General features: G+C 51.8%; 1 protein-coding gene across 2 annotated transcripts in view; it reads left to right on the plus strand.

Annotated features, from left to right (window-relative positions):
• ZNRF1 (zinc and ring finger 1) overlaps positions 1-18,618 on the plus strand; it is a 111,869-nt gene that overhangs the window by 91,756 nt on the left and 1,495 nt on the right. The window contains exons 2-5 of one of the 2 annotated variants that reach the window (XM_054452784.2): positions 3,060-3,155; positions 14,174-14,279; positions 15,880-15,969; positions 17,127-18,105. In XM_054452784.2, the coding sequence (XP_054308759.1) occupies positions 3,060-3,155; positions 14,174-14,279; positions 15,880-15,937 (260 nt within the window). In that variant the 3' untranslated portion in view covers positions 15,938-15,969; positions 17,127-18,105. Of the gene's footprint in view, positions 1-3,059; positions 3,156-14,173; positions 14,280-15,879; positions 15,970-17,126; positions 18,106-18,618 lie in introns of those variants that run through there. The other variant, XM_054452783.2, reaches the window with a different exon arrangement.

Here is an 18,618-nt window from a genome sequence, read left to right on the forward strand (position 1 = left end):
CTCAGATGCTAAGAATCTCTGAGGAAAGAGGTTGGGGAAATGGCGACTGTGCCACAGAGTCAAGTGTCCACTTTGTCTGTAGTTAGCCAGGCCCTGAATTTTCTGCCTGGTCCCATAGTTCAGAGCACTGCCAATGAAGGGAAAAAAAGAGGATTTGGAGAGGACTTTAAGCAAAGTGGTTGCGTCAGTTAGCCTCCTGTCTCTCAGCACCCCGGGCCACCAGAGTCATGGCTTTTCATGCAGAGTTAGGCACCCAATTAAATAAAAATTTAATTTTAATTTTAATTTTTTGTAGAGGCAGAGTTTAACTGTGTTGCTCAGGCTAGTCTTGAACTCCTGAGCTCAAGTGATTTCCCCACCTTGGCCTCCTAAAGTGCTGGGAATACAGGCGTGAGACACCACACCCAGCCACATTCAACCTTTTATCTGTTTCATAAGAAATGTTGGGTGACTCATGCCTGTAATCCCAGCACTTTGGGAAGCTCAGGCAGGTAGATCACCTGAGGTCAGGCATTTGAGACCAGTCTAGCCAATGTGGCGAAACCTAGTCTCTACTAAAAATACAAAAATTAGCCAGGCATGGTGGCGCTCACCTGTAATCCCAGCTACTCGGGAGGCTGAGATGAGAGAATCTCTTGAACCCGGAAGGAGAGGTTGCAGTGAGCGGAGATCATGCCACCACTGCACTCCAGCCTGGGCAACAGAGTGAGACTCCATCTCAAAAAAAAAAAAAAAAAGAAAAGAAATATTGCAGATGGTTATCACTAGTATCAATTAAAACTGCATATGGAAAATTTGACTAACACAAGAGTCCGGTCTTTACAACAGTATAGTGAACTCTTGAACTACATGGGAGACTCTGACCCCCACACAGTCAAAAATCTGCATATACCTTTTTTTTTTTTTTTTTTTTTTTTTTGAGACAGGGTCTTGCTCTGTCCCCCAGGCTGGAGTGCAGTGGCACAAGCATGGCTCACTGCAGCTTTGACCTCCTGGGCTCAAGCGATCCTCCCACCTCAGCCTCTCAAGTAGCTAGGACTACAGGCACACACCACCACTCCCAGCTATTTTTTTTTTGTAATTTTTGTAGAGACAGGCTTTTGCCGTATTGCCTAGGCTGGTGTCAAACTCCTGAGCTCAAGCAGTCTGCCCGCCTCAGCCTCCCAGAGTGCTGGAATTACAGGCATGCACCACCACACCCAGCCCTGTGGATAACTTTTGACTCCCCCACAACTTAACTACTAATAGCCTACTGTTAACCAGAAGCCTTACCAATAACATAAACAGTCGATTAAGATGGATTTTGTATGTTATAAATGTATTATATACTGTATTACAATAAGGAGAGAGAAAATAAAATGTTATTAAGAAAATTATAAGGAAGTGGCCAGGTGTGGTGGCTCACACCTGTAATCCTAGCACTTTGGGAGGCTGAGGCCAGGAGACTGTTTGAGCCCAGGGGTTCAAGACCAGCCTAGGCAGCATAGCAAGACCCCATCTCTAATATTAAGAAAAATTTTTTTAATAACATTTAAAAATATATATAAGGAAGAGAAAATATATTTACTGTTCGTTAAGTGGAAGTGGATCATCATAAAGGTCTTCATCGTGTTCACATTGAGTAGGCTGAGGAGGAGGAGGGGTTCGTCTTGCTGTCTCAGGGTGGCAGAGGCGATAGAAAATCCACATGGAAGTGGAGCCCCGCCATTCGAGCCCATGTTGTTTGAGGGTCAGCTGTTGTCAGATGTGTCACATTAGGAAGTCCAGGCTGGGCGGGCAGGAATCACAGTCACAAAAGGGGGAAGCTGTGATGTGCACAATTTAATGCAGAGAAATAAGATTTCAATGGCAACAGATCTTTTTGATAGAATTTATATGGAAAAGAATTGATCCATTTGAAAATCATTTCAATGAAAGTAGAATGGAAAAAATTAGAAATAATTCATCTGTGTTGTATGGAAAAATGGATCAGGGGATTAGGTTTGCTTAACGGAGTTCAACTTGAAAGATTCCCAACCAAAATTCTCCAGTATGGGTACAATTCTGTATCAGTTGAAACTCTGGATGTGTAAGCAGTTCACACTGCCTTGGGAATAAGACGGCAGGATCACAATACCCGGTACTGGCCTGGTACCGTGAAACGGCTGTTACTCTTGGCGGCATTTGGCTAAGGCTCGTGTGGCATCTGGGAGCACTTTGGAGGGCCACCCCTCAGCTCACACACATCTCAAAGGACAGTGGCCTTAAGCCACAAGGGAGGCAGAGGGGGCTGTGGGTGAGGGAGAGAGGTGCTACCTGGCATGGGCGGCCGAGGCTGGAAGCTGGGTGACGGATGAGATTCCTCCCAGGGTGATCCAACCAAGTGGCTGAAAGGCTGTGAGGCAGAAGGATGTTAAACTGTTATGCAAAGGCTGTTTCCAGGTGCCTTGGTTTGACGCCTCCCTACCCCATTGTCCACCAGACCCCTCTGAGAAAGGGTCTAAAGAAGATAAAACTCAAGTCAGGTGTCAGTGACCTTGGTTAAACCTTAACGAGGCACATAAGGCAGGGAGAGCCCTAGTGAAAGCTGGCAGTCAGTCAAAGGCTGCAATAAAAAGGGCAAATGCCACCGGGTGCGGTGGCTCACGCCTGTAATCTCAGCACTTTGGGAGGCCGAGGCGGGTGAATCACCTGATGTCAGGAGTTCAAGGCTAGCCTGGCCAACATAGTGAAACACCCTCTCTACTAAAAATATAAAAATTAGCCAGGCGTCATGGCGGACACCTGTAATCCCAGCTACTTGGGAGGCTGAGGCAGGAGAATCGCTTGAACTCGGGACGCAGAGGTTGCAGTGAACTGAGATCATGCCACTGCACTCAAGCCTGGGCGACAGAGTGAGACTTCATCTCAAAAAAAAAAAAAAGCAAATGCTCAAATGAGTCCTTGAAGGAGGACAGGTCTAGGGTCTGTTCCTCCACATTGACCCTGACCACACATGGCTGTCATTCGAGAGTGTCCACATGTACTGTGGATGTACTGGATCTGGAGAAAACATTTCATCCCATTCTCCTCTCTTTCAGGTTTCAAGTGCCCCATTTGCTCCAAGTCTGTGGCTTCTGATGAGATGGAAATGCACTTTATAATGTGTTTGAGCAAACCTCGCCTCTCCTACAACGGTAAGGGCTTGGCCTGCCTCACCAGCCTCCAGAGCATCTGTCAGGGGAGCCGGCCAGTCCTGGGGGGAGCCTCCAGTCGAGGGTGGTTCTGGGCAGTATTTTCACCCTGCCCTCTGGCAGGTGCGCCTGAGTCGTGGTGAGGAAGTGGACTGTTCAGGGAGCCTTGCTGCTCAGGTCAGAGAGGAAGAGGACTGGGACAAGGAAGGAAGGCCCAGGGGTCAGGTCCGAGGCCTGGGAAGGCTCTCGGGTTGCTCAGTTTAGTCCCCTGCCTCTCTGCAACTCAGTTCTGAGGACTTTGGCTGGGAGATGCAGCCATTCCTTCACCCTTGACTGTGGAAGGTCCCAAGACAGCCAGGTGTCCTCCACGGTTTAGCAGAGGGGCCCAGAGCAAGCACCCGCCCTCCTTGGGGAGGTGGGGGCTGTGTGCTGGTGGCATGCATAGAGTGCGGGGAAGCTGGTCGTCTCCTTGTCATGTTCGAACTCGGACGAACAGCTGATTTAGTCCTATGAGTCCACACCAGAGAGCTTGACGGGGGAGTATGTGTGATGTAGAGACACTCTGGAGATTGAAAATGTGGATGGGCCACCTTGCTGCTCCACCCCGGCCATGTTGCCTCCTACCTTGGAGGCTGCCTCAGAGCCGAACAGTGAATACCGCAGAGGGTAGGACCCTGAGGGCAGGGGATTTCAAAACACCCAAGCTAACCTAACAGGACGCCTCTAGGGAACAAAATGACTGTCAACATCTGCCTAGCATGCTGTGCATAAGGCTTTGGAGTCCAGGTGATGAGAGTTCAAATCTCCCTCTACCACTCTCTGTCTATAATCTTGGACAAGTTGCTCAGCTTAGCGGAGCCTCAGTTTTCTGCTCTGTAAAATGTGGATAGCAATACTTGGTTCATAGGATTGTCAGAACTGGGTAAGAGATGGCACATAAAGCCCTTTGGTACAGAGCCTGGCACATGGTCAGTGCTTGGGAAGTTACAGCTGCCATGAAAGATGTGAGACCTCCATAGGTTTCTTTTTGCAGTTTTCCAGAGCCCACAGACTTCTCAGTGCTGCTCAGCCCACGCCACTGCTGACCCTCGGTTTTCCATGCTTAGTGTTTAGTCTGGTCTCCAAACCATTTTCATCAGAAAACAGCATCTTCCACTAGACCAGGCAGTGGATCTGAGTGCACTCCAACCCTGGTACTGGCCCACCTTCCCAGATTCAAGTCATAGTAGTGGTTGGAAAAAGAGCTCTGGGATTTCTGAGAGCATCTGAGGACTGGATCACACAACCAGCCCAGCGAGAATGTTTCCTGGGGAGACTGTTCTCTGCCCTGCAGCCTCCTCACTCCCAGAAGGCTCTTTCCCCTACAGAGCATGAGCTTAGGAGGGATCATGGTCTCAGAGCGTTTCCTGGGAAGTAACTGATGAATGGCATCCACTCAGGTCTCCTGAAGACTTCTCTCTTAATGACTTGTTCAGCCAAAAGGCTCTGGATGCAGGTGGGCATATTACCCATGTGGCTCAGCTCCGTGCATTTGTAGCCCATGCTCAGGTGGGAGGACCAGCATAGGTGTGGCCTGGGAAGCCCCTTTCCTCCCCAGGGGACAGCGCCTCCTTTCTCCTGGGCTGACTGCTGCCGAGCCTCTAAGTCTGTTGTCACGTGTGCTGCAGGCTTCGCGTCAGTCCTGTCGCGTGCATGCTGTCGCGTGCATGCTGTCAGGACGCTCAGGCTCGGCTTTGTCCCTGTTCGCCGTCTCCACTTGGGACCAGGGAGGGAGAGGAGCCTTCCCTGCGTCTCACAGCCCTCCCCAGCCATGGCCTCAAAAACCCTATTCACTTCTTTCCCACATGTGTGGAGACCTCATGAAGTCCTCCATTTGTCCTGTGGGTTGCTAGGGCGTTCTCTGTAGACACTGCGTTTGTTGTAGGAAGAATACAAAGAAGCCTCAGAGGGGCTCAGCCTGAGAAAACCTGGCTCTCAGGAAGAACTTTGCAAGAGCAGCTGTGGAGGACAGAGTGCTCTTGGGCCCCCATGCCCCAAATGCAGAGTTACCCCCACTGCCCTGTGGAGAACAGGGAAGGTGAGGCTGTCCAGCTCCTCTGCCAGAGAACTGCCTGGGACGCCACCATGTGTCCCCCTGTCCCCCTCTGTATCAGCACTTGAGTGCCTGGTGCTGTTGGTTTACCCCCCTACACCCCACCACCGGCAGCCTCACCCAAGACTACAGAAACCACACCGGGAGCTGGGCCCCTCTTAGAGGAAGGGGAGGTTGGCCAGCCAGCCTGAGGCATGACCACTGCTCCTCTGGTTCTGGTTCTAGTTTTTCCCTTGTCCTGGAATTGAGGGTCAGGCCACCTCCTCAAGGGTGCATGTGTTTCTGTATGTGTGCACGTGTGTGTGTGTGTGTGTGTACTAGAGGCTTTACATACACCTAAGGCTCTCTTTTGCAAAAGCCAGTCCTTTACCACTGGAGGCAAAGAGAGGCCAGTTGTCTCCAGTCCTTCCAGTGGACTTTGTCTCAAGGTGGTGAAGTGCTTTGTTCAGAAACAATGGTCTGGCCCTCTGTGGACCCTGTTCATGTGGTATGGACTCCTCATGTTCAGTCTTTGTCTTTCCTGAAGACCCTAAACCTTCCAGGTAAGAGGAGAGCATTTGCTTCCGGGGGTGTATGTGGAGTGGGCATCCCCAGGAACGCCCAGGGCCTGCTCCAGCTCAGAGAGAGCACAGACCGTGGGCCAAAGCTCAGGAGCTCCGATGTATTCCCCATGATTTGTCATCATCCCAACCTCACCTGCTGCACGTTACGTTTTCTAATTTAAAAAAAGACTTAAGAGTCAGAGGTGTGAGTTCTTGGAATCTTTCTGGAAAGGGGGCGAGGTGGGGCTTTCTTAGAGAGTGAAGAGTTTTCTTATGAAGATTCACTAGAACTCCTGGTCACTCCCCTGAAGACTTCCCATTTACACACACACTTTCTGTGGTTGTTGGCACCAATTGCGGAAATTTTTAGAAAATTTATGATGGTTATATAAGATGAAATTTAGTTAACCACCAAAGGAAAAAAGTAGAAACCTCCTAAATGAGGCAGATAGAAAGTAGTATTTTTCTTATTATGAGGGTTGGCCTGAGTGGTGGGTTGGAAGGCCTCCAGTAGCTGCCTGCCAGCTTAGAAAAAACACAACTTAGGAAAGGCGAGACTAATTTAACTGGTTCAGCCAGTGCCTGGTGCTCCAAGAACAGGCACCTGGCTGGGGAGGTTTGAGAATGTGCTGATCCCCTGCTGGAGGGGCAGGGAAGGGCGGTTGACCCCAGAGCACCGAATGTTAAACCCCCTGTCCTCCTAAGCGCCTTCCTGGAAGGTGAGGATACTGTATAGGAGGGAGGGGGTTCGTTGGTTCGTTTTTGTGGGTAAGATGGATTAACCCGAATGGGCCTTTTAATTTCTCTCCCTTTCTAACATCTCTGTTTGTGACTCTGAGACTGAGGGACCTTGCCCTAAAGAATATGCATTCAAATTTTGACCCTTGAGTCTCTGGGCTAGCAGAACAAGTGTGGAGGTGGGGGTCTGATTGGTGATGCTCTGAACGGAAGTGCGTCGTCATCCTGTGGAGTCGTGGTGATGCTCTGAACGGAAGTGCGTCGTCATCCTGTGGAGTCGTGGAGATGACCCGCTGTTGACTGAAAGCTTAGGGGTCCTCAGCCCAGGGAGAATCTGGGGGGCGGCAGGTTCATTTGCCAGCAGCACCGAGGAGAGCTCCCCTCAGCTGTGTTCTGGGGGAGCAGAAGCCCATGCTCAGCTTCTTACGTCATGATGCCTTCTTCCTCCCCTCTGCCAAAGGCCATTGCCGCCATCTTTAAGGCTCTTGAGATGCTAAATGTCACACAAGCTGTCTTTTAAAGGCAAGGGAGGCCGGGTGCGGTGGCTCACGTCTGTAATCCCAACACTTTGGGAAACCGAGATTGCTTGAGCTCAGGAATTTGAAACCAGCCTGGGCAACATAGTGAGACCCCATTTACTAAAAACAAAAAATTTGTCTGACATGGTGGCAAGCGCCTGTAGTCCCAGCTTCTCAGGAGGCTGAGGTGAGAGGATCACTTGAGCCCAGGAGATCGAGGCAGCAGTGAGCTTGATCACGCCACTGCACTCCAGCCTAGGCAACAGAGCTTGACCCTGCCTCAAAAAATAAAATATAAAATAAAAATGTGAGAGGACCTGGCTTCCTGGAAAAGCAGAAATGGCTCCTGCTATAGCCTGCCCTGTGCCTGCAGGCACTTCTTTGTCCCATGTCTCCTCCTCTCAGAGACCCTGTGGTCAGAATGAAGGCACCCTACCCTTTCCCTGCCAGGGGAAACCGGGTGCTGGCCGAGGAGTTTGCCCAGCCTTGCTTGGGGCATTGCCTGGAGCCATTGTTAGATGCTGGATGGGCTAGAGTCAGGCTGGACGGGCTGTAGTCAGGCTGGATAGGCTGGAGTCAGACTGCGGAGGTGTCTGTCCTGTTACTCCTCCTACAGGAGGGCGGGAAGGGGCAGGTGATCGCTCACCCAAGGTGTCCAGCTGTTGCTGACCGGCTGCACTGACTGCCAGACTGGCCACTGCTGGGTGCATGAGGAGCGAAAGCGATGAGGGGAGGCCTTCAGGGCCCTAACACAAGTGGGGAAACCAGAAACAGGTGGCTACAAGAAAGAGGACTGTGGGAGGGAGCTGTAGTGGCCTCAGTAGGAAAGTATGAAGCGCTCCAGGCTTGAGCTTTAGTTGGCTGCCCCCACTATCCTCATTGCGGGTGGCCCAGCTCACCAAAACAATTGCATTGCACTTCAAAGGCCTGGGCAGTTGGATGGGCCGCTGCTGGTGGGCTACGCTCTCTGCTCAAGGTCACCCTGTTGCCTGAAGAGCACAGCCCCCCAGATTTCCCAAAAGGGGAGCTGACAAGGCCTGGCATGGGTGGCACTGCCCTGTCCTGTCCCTGGCAGACTGGGCCAGCAGCTCTGCATGCTGAAGAGGCAGCAGGACCAGGCACTCCACCGCACCTAGGCTGGAAATGAGGTCAGGGGGTGGAACCTGAGCCTCTGCGTCATTTGCTAGGGGTTTCCCCTCTGACTCCCACCTTCCTTCTCTCTGGGCCCTTAATGGCCACCAGGCACAAGTGGAGATGGAGAGGTATGTTCCCGTGCTCAGCTGCTGCCTCGGAGCTGCACGGGCTTTCCTTCCTAGCCAGGTGCAGATCTGTGTCTGCAGCTGTGTGAGCCTCCCCACCCCTCCATATTTCTAGCAGCTCCAGGGTCTCTTGAGGATGTGTTGCCAGAACTCTCTGCAGAATACTCGAGCCTGGCATGGTGGAGGGCAGGTGTGTGTCTCTCCTGTCTGGTCTGTTCACTCAGTGACCAGGTTCCTCCATCCACCTTGGGTCCCCTGCACACACTTCACAGAAAGGGGAAGATGCAAAGTGCCTGTGAGATGGGTGGTGTTTTCCAGCCCCGAGGGAAGACACCCTTATGGCCTGGTCTTTTAAGGAAAAGGGGCCAGGTCGCTGGGTGGCAGAAACTTGGGCTTGGGAGTCATCACCACTTAGAAGCTGCATGAGCTTATCCGGAGATCCCCACAGGGGCTTTGGAGGTCATGGTGTGTGTGTCTGAGGAGTTACCTGCATATAGCTGGCTCAGAGAAATAAGGCTCTTTTGCTCCTCCTCCTAGGTATCTTTGCTTTGACAAATAGCAGCTGTCAGAAGCACCGTGCCTGGATCCCAGGGAGGGAGCAGGAGATGCCACTGCCTCCCACCCTCAGCCCATCACAGGCATCATCCCTCCCTCCTGTTTCGGCTCCAGGGCCGTGCCCACCATTCTGGTTTGGTTCCCTGGTCTGGTTAGAGGGACAGGCACTGACACCATCCCCAGCCAGGCCAAACACACTTCCAAGCTCTCCCCTGGGCAGTGACATTGGCTGGCTTTGTACAGTGGTGTCAGGAAACTTGGGAGGTGCTTGAGAGGTAGTAAGAAAACGGCAGAACCCAGATGGCAGAAAGTTTGGCTTTGTTCCTGTGTTCTTATCCGGCGGCATTTGTTGAACCTCTTCTCTAGGGGCCTGGAGATACCAGCGGACATTTGAGTCCATCTGCAGCAGAGTCTCAGTTTGTGTGGGCCAGGAGCCTGGGTTTTGTGCTGCGAGGCCCCCGCCATGGCTTTTCTCTGACTGCAGCCAGCAGGTTCCCATCAGATGCTTCTGGAAGTCTTGTAGGAACCAGTTGATAGGCAAGCATCAGCTTCAGCCATTTCCACTTCCCTGCTAGGCTCTCAGGGACATCCGGAGGCCACTAACTCCCACAGCCCCAGGGGTGGGGACAGGGAGTTGTACTCAGCCCACTCCAACCTCTTGCTGGGTTTGTGTGCCTCCTGCCTCCTGCCGTGGAAGAATGCTGCTCCCTGGGCACTGGGCTCTGTGTGGGCACTGCTGGCTTCCCCATGCTGTCTGAGTCAAAACCCCTGACTCCTTCCTATTGCCAGGAACCTCCAGGTGGCCTTTTGCAGCCAGTGGCTCTTGGTCCCAGTGAAATGTGCTCCCTGCCATGTGCCAGCCTGGATGGGGTGCCTGCACATTTTAGTTCTTCCCACCAGTGCGGCAGACTCAGGCCGGCTGGTAAAGGCACAACGCTGCACTGTGAATAAAACTGCCTTGTGGAGTGGTGAGGAAAAGCTGCCTCTAACCTTCCTGTGCTCAAGTCTGAGTCCTTTAGTGCACAGGCCTTCCGCCCCAGGACAAGAAGAATCGCCCTCGCGCCCCCTTCCCCTTCCCCTTCCCTTTCCCCTAGTGAGGTTCGGTGCAAAGAGTCAAGTCCAGTCTTGTTATAAAGCGCCTAAGCCTTATCCTCATACCTGCCTCTCCTTTCCCTGAATCCATCACCTCCTGGGGGGCGATGAGGGTGACCACATGTGCCCTCCTGGAGCTGACACAGATGGGGAGACAACACACCTGGTGTGGGAAGCTGTATGGGACCCAGAGAATTCTAACCAGTCCCTTGGGCTCACAGCTGAGTTACCAATCAGTAGGAGAAAACGCAAAGATAAACTACTTAGGAATCAGTAATAGCCGTGTTCCCAGGAAATCCTCCTTAAGTATGGAGGGGAAGGAAACTAAGGGCTGTAGCCCATACGCTCATGTCATAGATGAGGTGTCCAAGACAAAGAGAGTGGGGAATACAGGTCCAAGAATGTCTGCAGGACGACTCTGCCCTCACTAAGCTATGCTGTTTTTCCTCCCATCTCTGTTGAGGTTTTTCCCTCTGTTTTATTATGAAAAATGTCAAACACACAGCAAAGTTTTTATGTTTTTTTGAGACAGAGTCTCGTTCTGTCACCCAGGCTGGAGTGCAGTGGCACAATCTTGGCTCACTGTAATCTCTGCCTCCCAGGTTCAAATGATTCACCTGCCTCAGCCTCCCAGAATGCTGGAATTACAGGCGTGAGCCACTGCACCCAGTGTACGGCAAAGCTGAAAGCGTTGTATAGAGAACACCCCTATTGCCGGGCGCGGTGGCTCACGCCTGTAATCTCAGCACTTTGGGAGGCCGAGGTAGGTGGATCACGAGGTCAAGAGATCAAGACCATCCTGGCCAACATGATGACACCCCGTCTCTACTAAAAACACAAAAATTAGCCGGGTGTGGTGGCATGCACCTGTAGTCCCAGCTACTCAGGAGGCTGAGGCAGGAGAAACTCTTGAGGCGGAGGTTGCAGTGAGCTGAGATCGCGCCACTGCACTCCAGCCTGGCGATACAGCGAGACTCCATGTCAAAAAAAAAAAAAAAAAAAAAAAAAACACCCCTATTACACACCACATGCACCATCTGGAGTCTGCAGTGTACTAGACCCGTTTATCCATCCACCAACCCATCTTATCCTTCTGATGCATTTCATAGTAAAATGCAAACACCAGTATGCTTCCCTGTCAGGGTTTTTAACTAAAGTAGTGCACATTCGAACGCTACAGAAATACATAAAAGGATTTTTCTCCAAGTCCTCCTTTCCTCTACCACTGTGAAACTGTGTGCATCCTTCCAGACTTTGATCTGTGCCTACACATGCATTTGAATATGTATGGTAGCTAGTGCTTTCAAGCAGGGGATCACGCCCATGTGTTCATCCACTACTTGCCATGTTTGGAGTCTGAGGGGACAGACACTCCAGCAGCAGACTCTGTGCCATCTCCCTTCTCAGTTTGTGTCACCCTTTCAGGTGGGTCCTCGTGCTAGCCAGATGTTCCAGACAGAAAAGGGCCACAAGTTGTCCTGGTGGCCAGGAAGCTGAGAGTGACTTCTCTTGCAACTCATGTGCCTGGGGACTTAAGGATTGAATCGGTTCCATTTTATGCTTTTTCCTTGGGGTTCCTGGTAGGGGGCTTTGAGGAGTGGAAGCCATAGCCTTCTGGGCCCTGAAGAATCTTCATTTTATGGGCCCCAGGTGTTTGCCTTTCCACCAAAATAATAAGAGAACACAAAGAAACAGCAATGGGAAGACCTCTTAAGCAGAGGGTCCCAGTCCCAGCCCCACAACCCGCAAGCCCTCTTATGAGGTGTGTGACTTCCTTGGGCTTCCGGATCCTCATTCGCAAAATGAGAATAACACCGGGTGCCCTGCCCAGCTTGGAAGATGGTGAGGCTCAAAGGAAAACACGCACATGTGTTTGTCATTGGCAGTGTTCGGGACAGTTAAGCTCCTTTAGTAACGGAGAAGGGATCCTGCCACAAGCTCTGCCTTCACAGCTGAGACACTGCTCTCCTGATATTTCCCCTGTGGCTTGGAGAACTTCTGGGTCGCCTTTTGTTCACGTCGCCTCTTTTCACCTGCCCTTCAAATATTCATGTCAGCCTGGGTTTGTCTTCTGCCTTCTTTGGATTTTGGCCTGAACTTTCTCCCTGGACTGCCTCTTAATCCCACATCCATGCCTGGCACCCATGTCTCTGTTCCAAACCTCAGCTCTAGGCTTCAGCAGCCTCCTGGAGGTCTCCATCAGCTGGCCGGGCCTCCTCCCACCCAACTCAGGATCCGTCCCTTCCTTCTCATGCTTTCCTCCTGGGCACCCTCCCTTAGTGCAGGCACCTGCTGTGTGCCCTGCTGCCCTCATCTGCACACCCAGGGCTGCTGCGCACTCCTTATTGTCGGCCCCAGACACCACAGCAGAACACAAGGCTGTTCCCTGTGCCCAGAATCCCCCGTCCCCACCCCAGCTTCATCCATCCTCAACCTTCTCCAAAGCCTTCCTGGATCAGCCCTCACCCTGATGAGGTCTCTTTCCCCATACCCTTGGCCCTGGTCCTGCGCGTGAGAAGATGTCCTGGAAGTCCTCATGCTGTGCCTTTTGGTTTCCTTGTTCGGCATCCCTGCTAGTCTGTGAGCTGCTGGAATCCCGAGATCATGGCTATTCACTGTCGCTGGCACACAGAATGTCACAGGACTTAATAAAAACCACTGGGTTCCCATGGGTGCAAGTAGCTTCCTTCCGTTCCTTCTTTTTGGGATGGTGAGCGGGGTCATTTTTGTTTCTTTCTTTTTAAACATTGAGAAGAAATTCACTGTAAAATAAACCATTTTTATATGTGCAATTTAATAGCATTTAGGACATTCACAACCCCCATCTTTATCTGGTTCTAAACACTTCATCGCCCCAAAAGAAGACCTCTGGTGTGATTCCACTTACATGAGGTTGCTAAAATACTCAAACTCATAGAAGCAGAGAGTAGACTAGTGGCGGCCAGAGGCTGGGCGGGGGGAAGGGCAGTGGTGGATTAATGGGTATAACATTTTAGTTATGCATGATGAGTAAGTTCTAGACATCTGCCATACAACATAGTGCCTACAGTTGACAATACTGTATTGTACACTTGAAGATTTGTTAAGAGGATAGAGCATATGTTAGTCTTACCACAATAAAATAAAGTTTTTAAAAGGGGAAAAATGGGTCGGGCGTGGTGGCTCACGCCTGTAATCCCAGCACTTTGGGAGGCCAAGGTGGGCGGATCACGAGGTCAGGAGTTCGAGACCAGCCTGGCCAACGTGGTGAAACCCCGTCTCTACTAAAAATACAAAAACTAGCCAGGTGTGGTGGTGGGCGCCTGTAATCCCAGCTACTCAGGAGGCTGAGACAGGAGAATCACTTGAACCCAGGAGATGGGGGTTGCAGTGAGCCGAGATAATGCTACTGCACTCCAGTCTGGGCGACAGAGTGAGACTCCATCTCAAATAAAAGTGGGGTGTGGGGGGGAAGAAAACCCCCTACCCATTAAGCAGTCACTCCCCATTTCCCCCTGTCCCCAGTCCTGATCTCCTTTCCCTCTCTATGGATGTGTCTATTCTGGACATTTCATATAAATGGGTTCATACAATAGGTGGCTTCTTTTACTTTGTGTAATATTTTTGACGTTTATCCATGTTATAGCGTGTGGTGGTTCTTCCTTTTCTTGGCTGAGTAATATTCCATCATGTGGAGACATCATCTTTTGTTTATCCGTTGCGCAGTTTGTAGACACTGGGTTGTTTCCACCTTTGGGCTCTTGTGAACAATGCTGCTGTGAACCTCCGTGCACAAGGATTTTCTTGGGGACCTGTTTCTTCCTCTCATCCTTGCCTCCTACCACTCTCCCCATTACCATATTTTTCCAAACCAGACATCAGCGCACGAGCTACGTGTGTATTTAGGAAAGCATCTGTGGAGGGAAACAGCTTGCCTCATGCTGCCCCTGCTTCCTGTCTACCCTTCTCCAAGCCTTTTTCGTCCGCTGTCACCTAGGCTTTTGGTTAATCACATGTTGGGATTAATCCCATTTTGTCTTTGGGTAATTAACATGTGATGTCCACGCATTATCTCCACGGTGAAAGTCTTAAGGTCAAGGTCCCTCTTGGGGTTCTGTGTCCCCTGCAGAGCTGGGCACAGCTTGGGGCAGCTAAGCAGTCCCCTAGTTCCTAGGCCCTTGCTTGCCCCGTGCCACCTGTCCACTGGTGACTAACCCTCTTGCACTCTGCCCTGTCCCCCTTGCAGATGATGTGCTGACTAAAGACGCGGGTGAGTGTGTGATCTGCCTGGAGGAGCTGCTGCAGGGGGACACGATAGCCAGGCTGCCCTGCCTGTGCATCTATCACAAAAGGTAGGAGGGGTTGGCAAGGTAGCTCAGTGCACACGACCTCCCAGAGGGGCGGACCCCCATCTCCAGCCATTCTCTCTCCTTTGGTTATGGGATGACCTCTCCCCCGACCTCTGGCTCCAAGTGGGTAAGGGCAGAGGCCGTCAGACAGGTGTCCACTGTGCTGGCGGGAAGGTGCGAGCATCCCAAGCGCAGGGCAGAGTTGAGTTGCCAGAGGTGTGCTCTGGTTTGAGGGCTCAGGTGGTAGGAGCTGATGGGGAGACCCGTAGAGCCTCACAGGTTGGAGGAGCTTAGAATCCCACCGGGAAGGTTGGTTCTCCGTCTGTCTCCCTGCCTCTTCTTCCTCTACGGGCCCCTCTGCTGCACAGGGGGAGAACATCAATCTGTGCGAGGAAGGCCAGGCGGAGCGTGTACCCACTGCTTTGCACTGGCCTTCTCCCTAGAGGGCCAGGAGGCGGGAAGAGCCATTTCCTGTGGGGCCACAGCACTGGGCGCAGTTAAAAGTAGCAGGGCCCAGATATGCCTTCGGACTCCAGTGTGAGCCTCGTCCTTGTTTCCAGCTGGAAGGAAGGCACCCTCTTGCCCAAGACAGGACACTGTGCTGCCTGTGGCAAGCACCTGCTGAATCCTCGAGCCCAGAGCTTCTTCCTGACACTCAGGCCTTTCAAACCCTGACTCTCAGGGCCACTGCTGCATAGGGTGACAACCGGGCATGGCACGCAGTGTGGCTGGTGCAGAGGAGGCTCAAGGCTGGCCTGGGAGAGATTCTTGGTCTAGCTCCCAGCACGGAGCCTTGCTTGTGTCCCAGGGAGGCACTAACCAGAACCAGAAAAGGAAATCTTTGGCTCTCGGGGAGAATTATGCAAATTATCTGTCTGGTTCCTGTCTTTGAAAATGCCCAGATGTTGGTTTACAAATCAGGAAGCTGTCTTGGGGCAATCTCTGTTCTCTCTTTGATGCAGAGAGCCTTTCTCTGTAAACACTGGAGAGCAGGGCTTCACTGTCTGGCTCCCCTCCCGCCTCTTGCAGGAAGGACTAGATGCTGCTGATCAGCTGATCATGGCTGAGCAGGGTAGAGCTTGGGGGCTCTCCTAAGAGGTCACCCACTGGGAGGGAGCCTCACAGCTGTTCTTTTGACCCAGAAAGGAGCTCTTTCAGGACCGTGGCACCCAGAGCCGTGGCCCTCCTGCCATGCCATTGTTCCCACTTCCCTGCCCTTGGAGTCTTGGTGACAGCTGACTAGCTGCCCTGAGGGGTCCACCACTCTCACCTTCTCAATGGTGGCTGCTGCCATCCTCCTGGGCTCTGTGCACAGAAAGCTTTGGTCCTTCTGAAGGCCACTCTGCCCCTTCCTGCAGCACCAGATCCCCCTGAGCCGGTACCCACCACTGCTGCCTCCAGCTGGGCCAGACTAGTCTTGGTGTTCGCCCTTCTTCCTGCTTCAGATAGTAGTGATATTTGGGAACATGACTGTGTTTCCCTGGGGTCCTTTCAGAAGAGACTTAGGAAGCTCCTGCTCAGGAATCTGGCCCTTTGAAAGAGCCCCTTCAAAGCAGCCTGGGCAGCAGGTAACGTGGTTTCCCTTGCGGCCCCCTCCCCCCAGCTGCATAGACTCGTGGTTTGAAGTGAACAGATCTTGTCCGGAACACCCTGCGGACTGACCTGCGGGCTTGCTTGCTGACTCCTCTCAAAGGTGAGCCCGCGTTTGGGGGTGCTCCAGGCTCAAGGCTTGGGGTCAGGTCACTTTGGGGGCCTGCAGTTTAGGGAGCTGGGCTGCCCTTATGCCACTGAGAAGAAAGCAGGAGCAGAGGGAAGGAGCACCTTATCAGTGAGCAGTTAGTCATCCGGAAATGATTTTCCCTGGGAAGGACAAGAGATACAAACCAACATGGACAGTTATGAAGAACAGGCTCAGAAGAGTTAGGATCAGTTGGGGAAGAGACCAGTACAATCTACATTACTAAAGAAAGTTCAGGAATATCCCCTGGGAATGTGCACTGGCAGGAAAAGGAGCCTGAGCGCTGGGTTTGTGCCTGGCTTGGCCTCATCCTCGCTCACCTCTGAGTCTCCGCCTCTTCTCTCGTAACGGGGATAATCTCACTCCCTGTTGCCATAAGGACATTGCACTTACTAAACAGCCATGGGCAGTGCATTGTTCCCTGCAAAGTGCTGGTCAGCGATCATTTGACCACTGCTTCTTCCCATGCCGCTTCCAGATGAATCTGAGGCCTCCAGGCCAGACTCGATCCCTCCATCCCACAGCACTGGGTGCTGACTCCACACATCCCCCTGGCTTACTGCTGGGTCTGGCCTCCCCATTTCTCCCCCAGGGGTACCCCGCTTGCTGCCAACCATCCACCCCTGACCCCCATCTCACCTGTCCCTTCCAAGTTCTGGGCTGGCATTTTCCTTTTTCTGGCAAACAAGTAGACAAAACCCCCATAAAAACCAAAAGCCCAACTCCATCTCACAGCCAAAGGTTTTGGGGCCTCTTTTCTTCCCCCCTCCCTTTCTCTCTCTCTTGTTTTTGTTTTCTTTTGTTAGGTTTATTTTATTTATTCCAAGTAAACTCCCAGAACAGAACAGCTGATGATGTCAGACAAATCAGGGACATGCTCTTTTTACCTCCACCTCAAAAACTGATGACAAGGGGAGAAGAAAGAGCCAGGGGGAGAGCGAGGCAGGGGAGTAGAACCCGCCCAGGCACATGGCTGCAAATTCCCCGTGTGCTGTTTGGCTTCTGGGGTCCTGTGTAGACGCCCCAGCCCCGCCTGCCCTCTCGGGATGCAGCTGCCCTGGGATGAGCAGCCAGCCCGATGGAGCACGACTTATTTATTACGGTCCACACAGGGACAGAGAGCCCCTGCTCCAGGGAGGAGGCTCACCGGACCCTGGGGCAGAGCTGAGCTTGGGACACCAGCGGGAACAGGGCACCCCTTCTGCACTGACTTCCAGATCATGGTTCTCCCTTCCTCCCTGAGGACACCAAATTGGATGAGAGCAAGTTTGAGAGAAGAATGAATCAACTGCTATCCTTCCCCTCACCCCTCAGCCCAGGAGGGAAAGGGCATTTTCTTTTTCATCTTTGAAAGGCATTGTGGGTCTGTCTTTAAAGTGTTTACAAAAAAAAAATTATATAAAAAAAGTCTAGTGTCGACTGGTGTTTTCCCTCGTGATGTTTACAGCTTGCTGTTTGCTGCCCAGCCATAACCCACTCAGTGACAGACGAACACAGCTAAGCCCTTGCTGCCAGCCTTCTGACGGCGGGCGAACACACAGTCTCTTCCCCTGCCCCAACTGGCCCTCTCCACCACCAACTTCTCTACTTTGGGTTTGTTTGTTTTTTTTCCTCTCTTTTTCTGGCTGGTTTTTTGCTCTTTTCTCCCCTTGAGACCCTAATATCTTGACTTCATTGCCAAAAAACAACCCATCGAGAACTTTGTTCCTACTGATCCCATCTCTTTTCCCTTCTTTCCTCCTGGTTCCGGTCAGTTCAGAGGATTTAACAATCACAAGTGTCCTGCAAAAATGCCTGAACATTATTCTTAGGCCCTCGTGGATTTTTTTTTTCCAGAAAACTTAAACAAAAAAAGACTTACTAAGAAATATGTACAGCTACCCCTGTTTTCAGGCACTATGTTTGAGAACATTTTAGCCATTTGATGTTCACACGTGGCATCAGCCCATGCAAGATAGGTTTCTGTATTTATATATTAAAATACAAAAAAAACTTATAAAATGTTTAAAAAAATGTTCAAAGCTTGGGAGAAAAGCTTTCTTCATTAGTCAAGGTGTTTTGATATGGTATTAAAATGTCTAATAAAAGATGGCACTGTGTGATTTTATTTTAATGAAGTGTTGTTATACAATCAAGAAATGGGGGCAAGGGCCTGCCCCCCACTCCCTCACCTACCTCCTTAGCATTCCTTCAGGCTGCTACTCGGGGCTCCAGGTGTGTGAATTGGTCCTCAGACAGTCAGGCCTGGGTGGAGGGAGAGTGGCAAGTCAGGCGTGCCTCCTACAAGCTTCCTAACCTCTTAAGCATCATGGAACCAGTCAGCCCTCCTCTGTGGAGTCATTGTGCCGGACCTCTGAAAAGCTCTGCAGGGGCCAAGATGTTGCAGCCACCGGAGGCTGCAAGGATGTGGGTTCTTCCAGGTGTGGGCCCAGTCCCCCTCCTTCCAGCCTTTGCTCCCCATCCCACGTTCCACTCGCCCTGCCTGTTGTTCAGTTTGCGTCTCAGTGCTGACTCACGGGCATGCTTCATTGAGGCCCAGGAAGAGGCCCTGGTTTGGGGCTGTGCCAGCTCAGAGCCCTTGAACCAGAACCAACTGCTCAGGCT

This window comes from Pongo pygmaeus, chromosome 18 (genome assembly GCF_028885625.2).
Source record: "Pongo pygmaeus isolate AG05252 chromosome 18, NHGRI_mPonPyg2-v2.0_pri, whole genome shotgun sequence".
NCBI classification, from domain to species: Eukaryota; Metazoa; Chordata; class Mammalia; order Primates; family Hominidae; genus Pongo; species Pongo pygmaeus.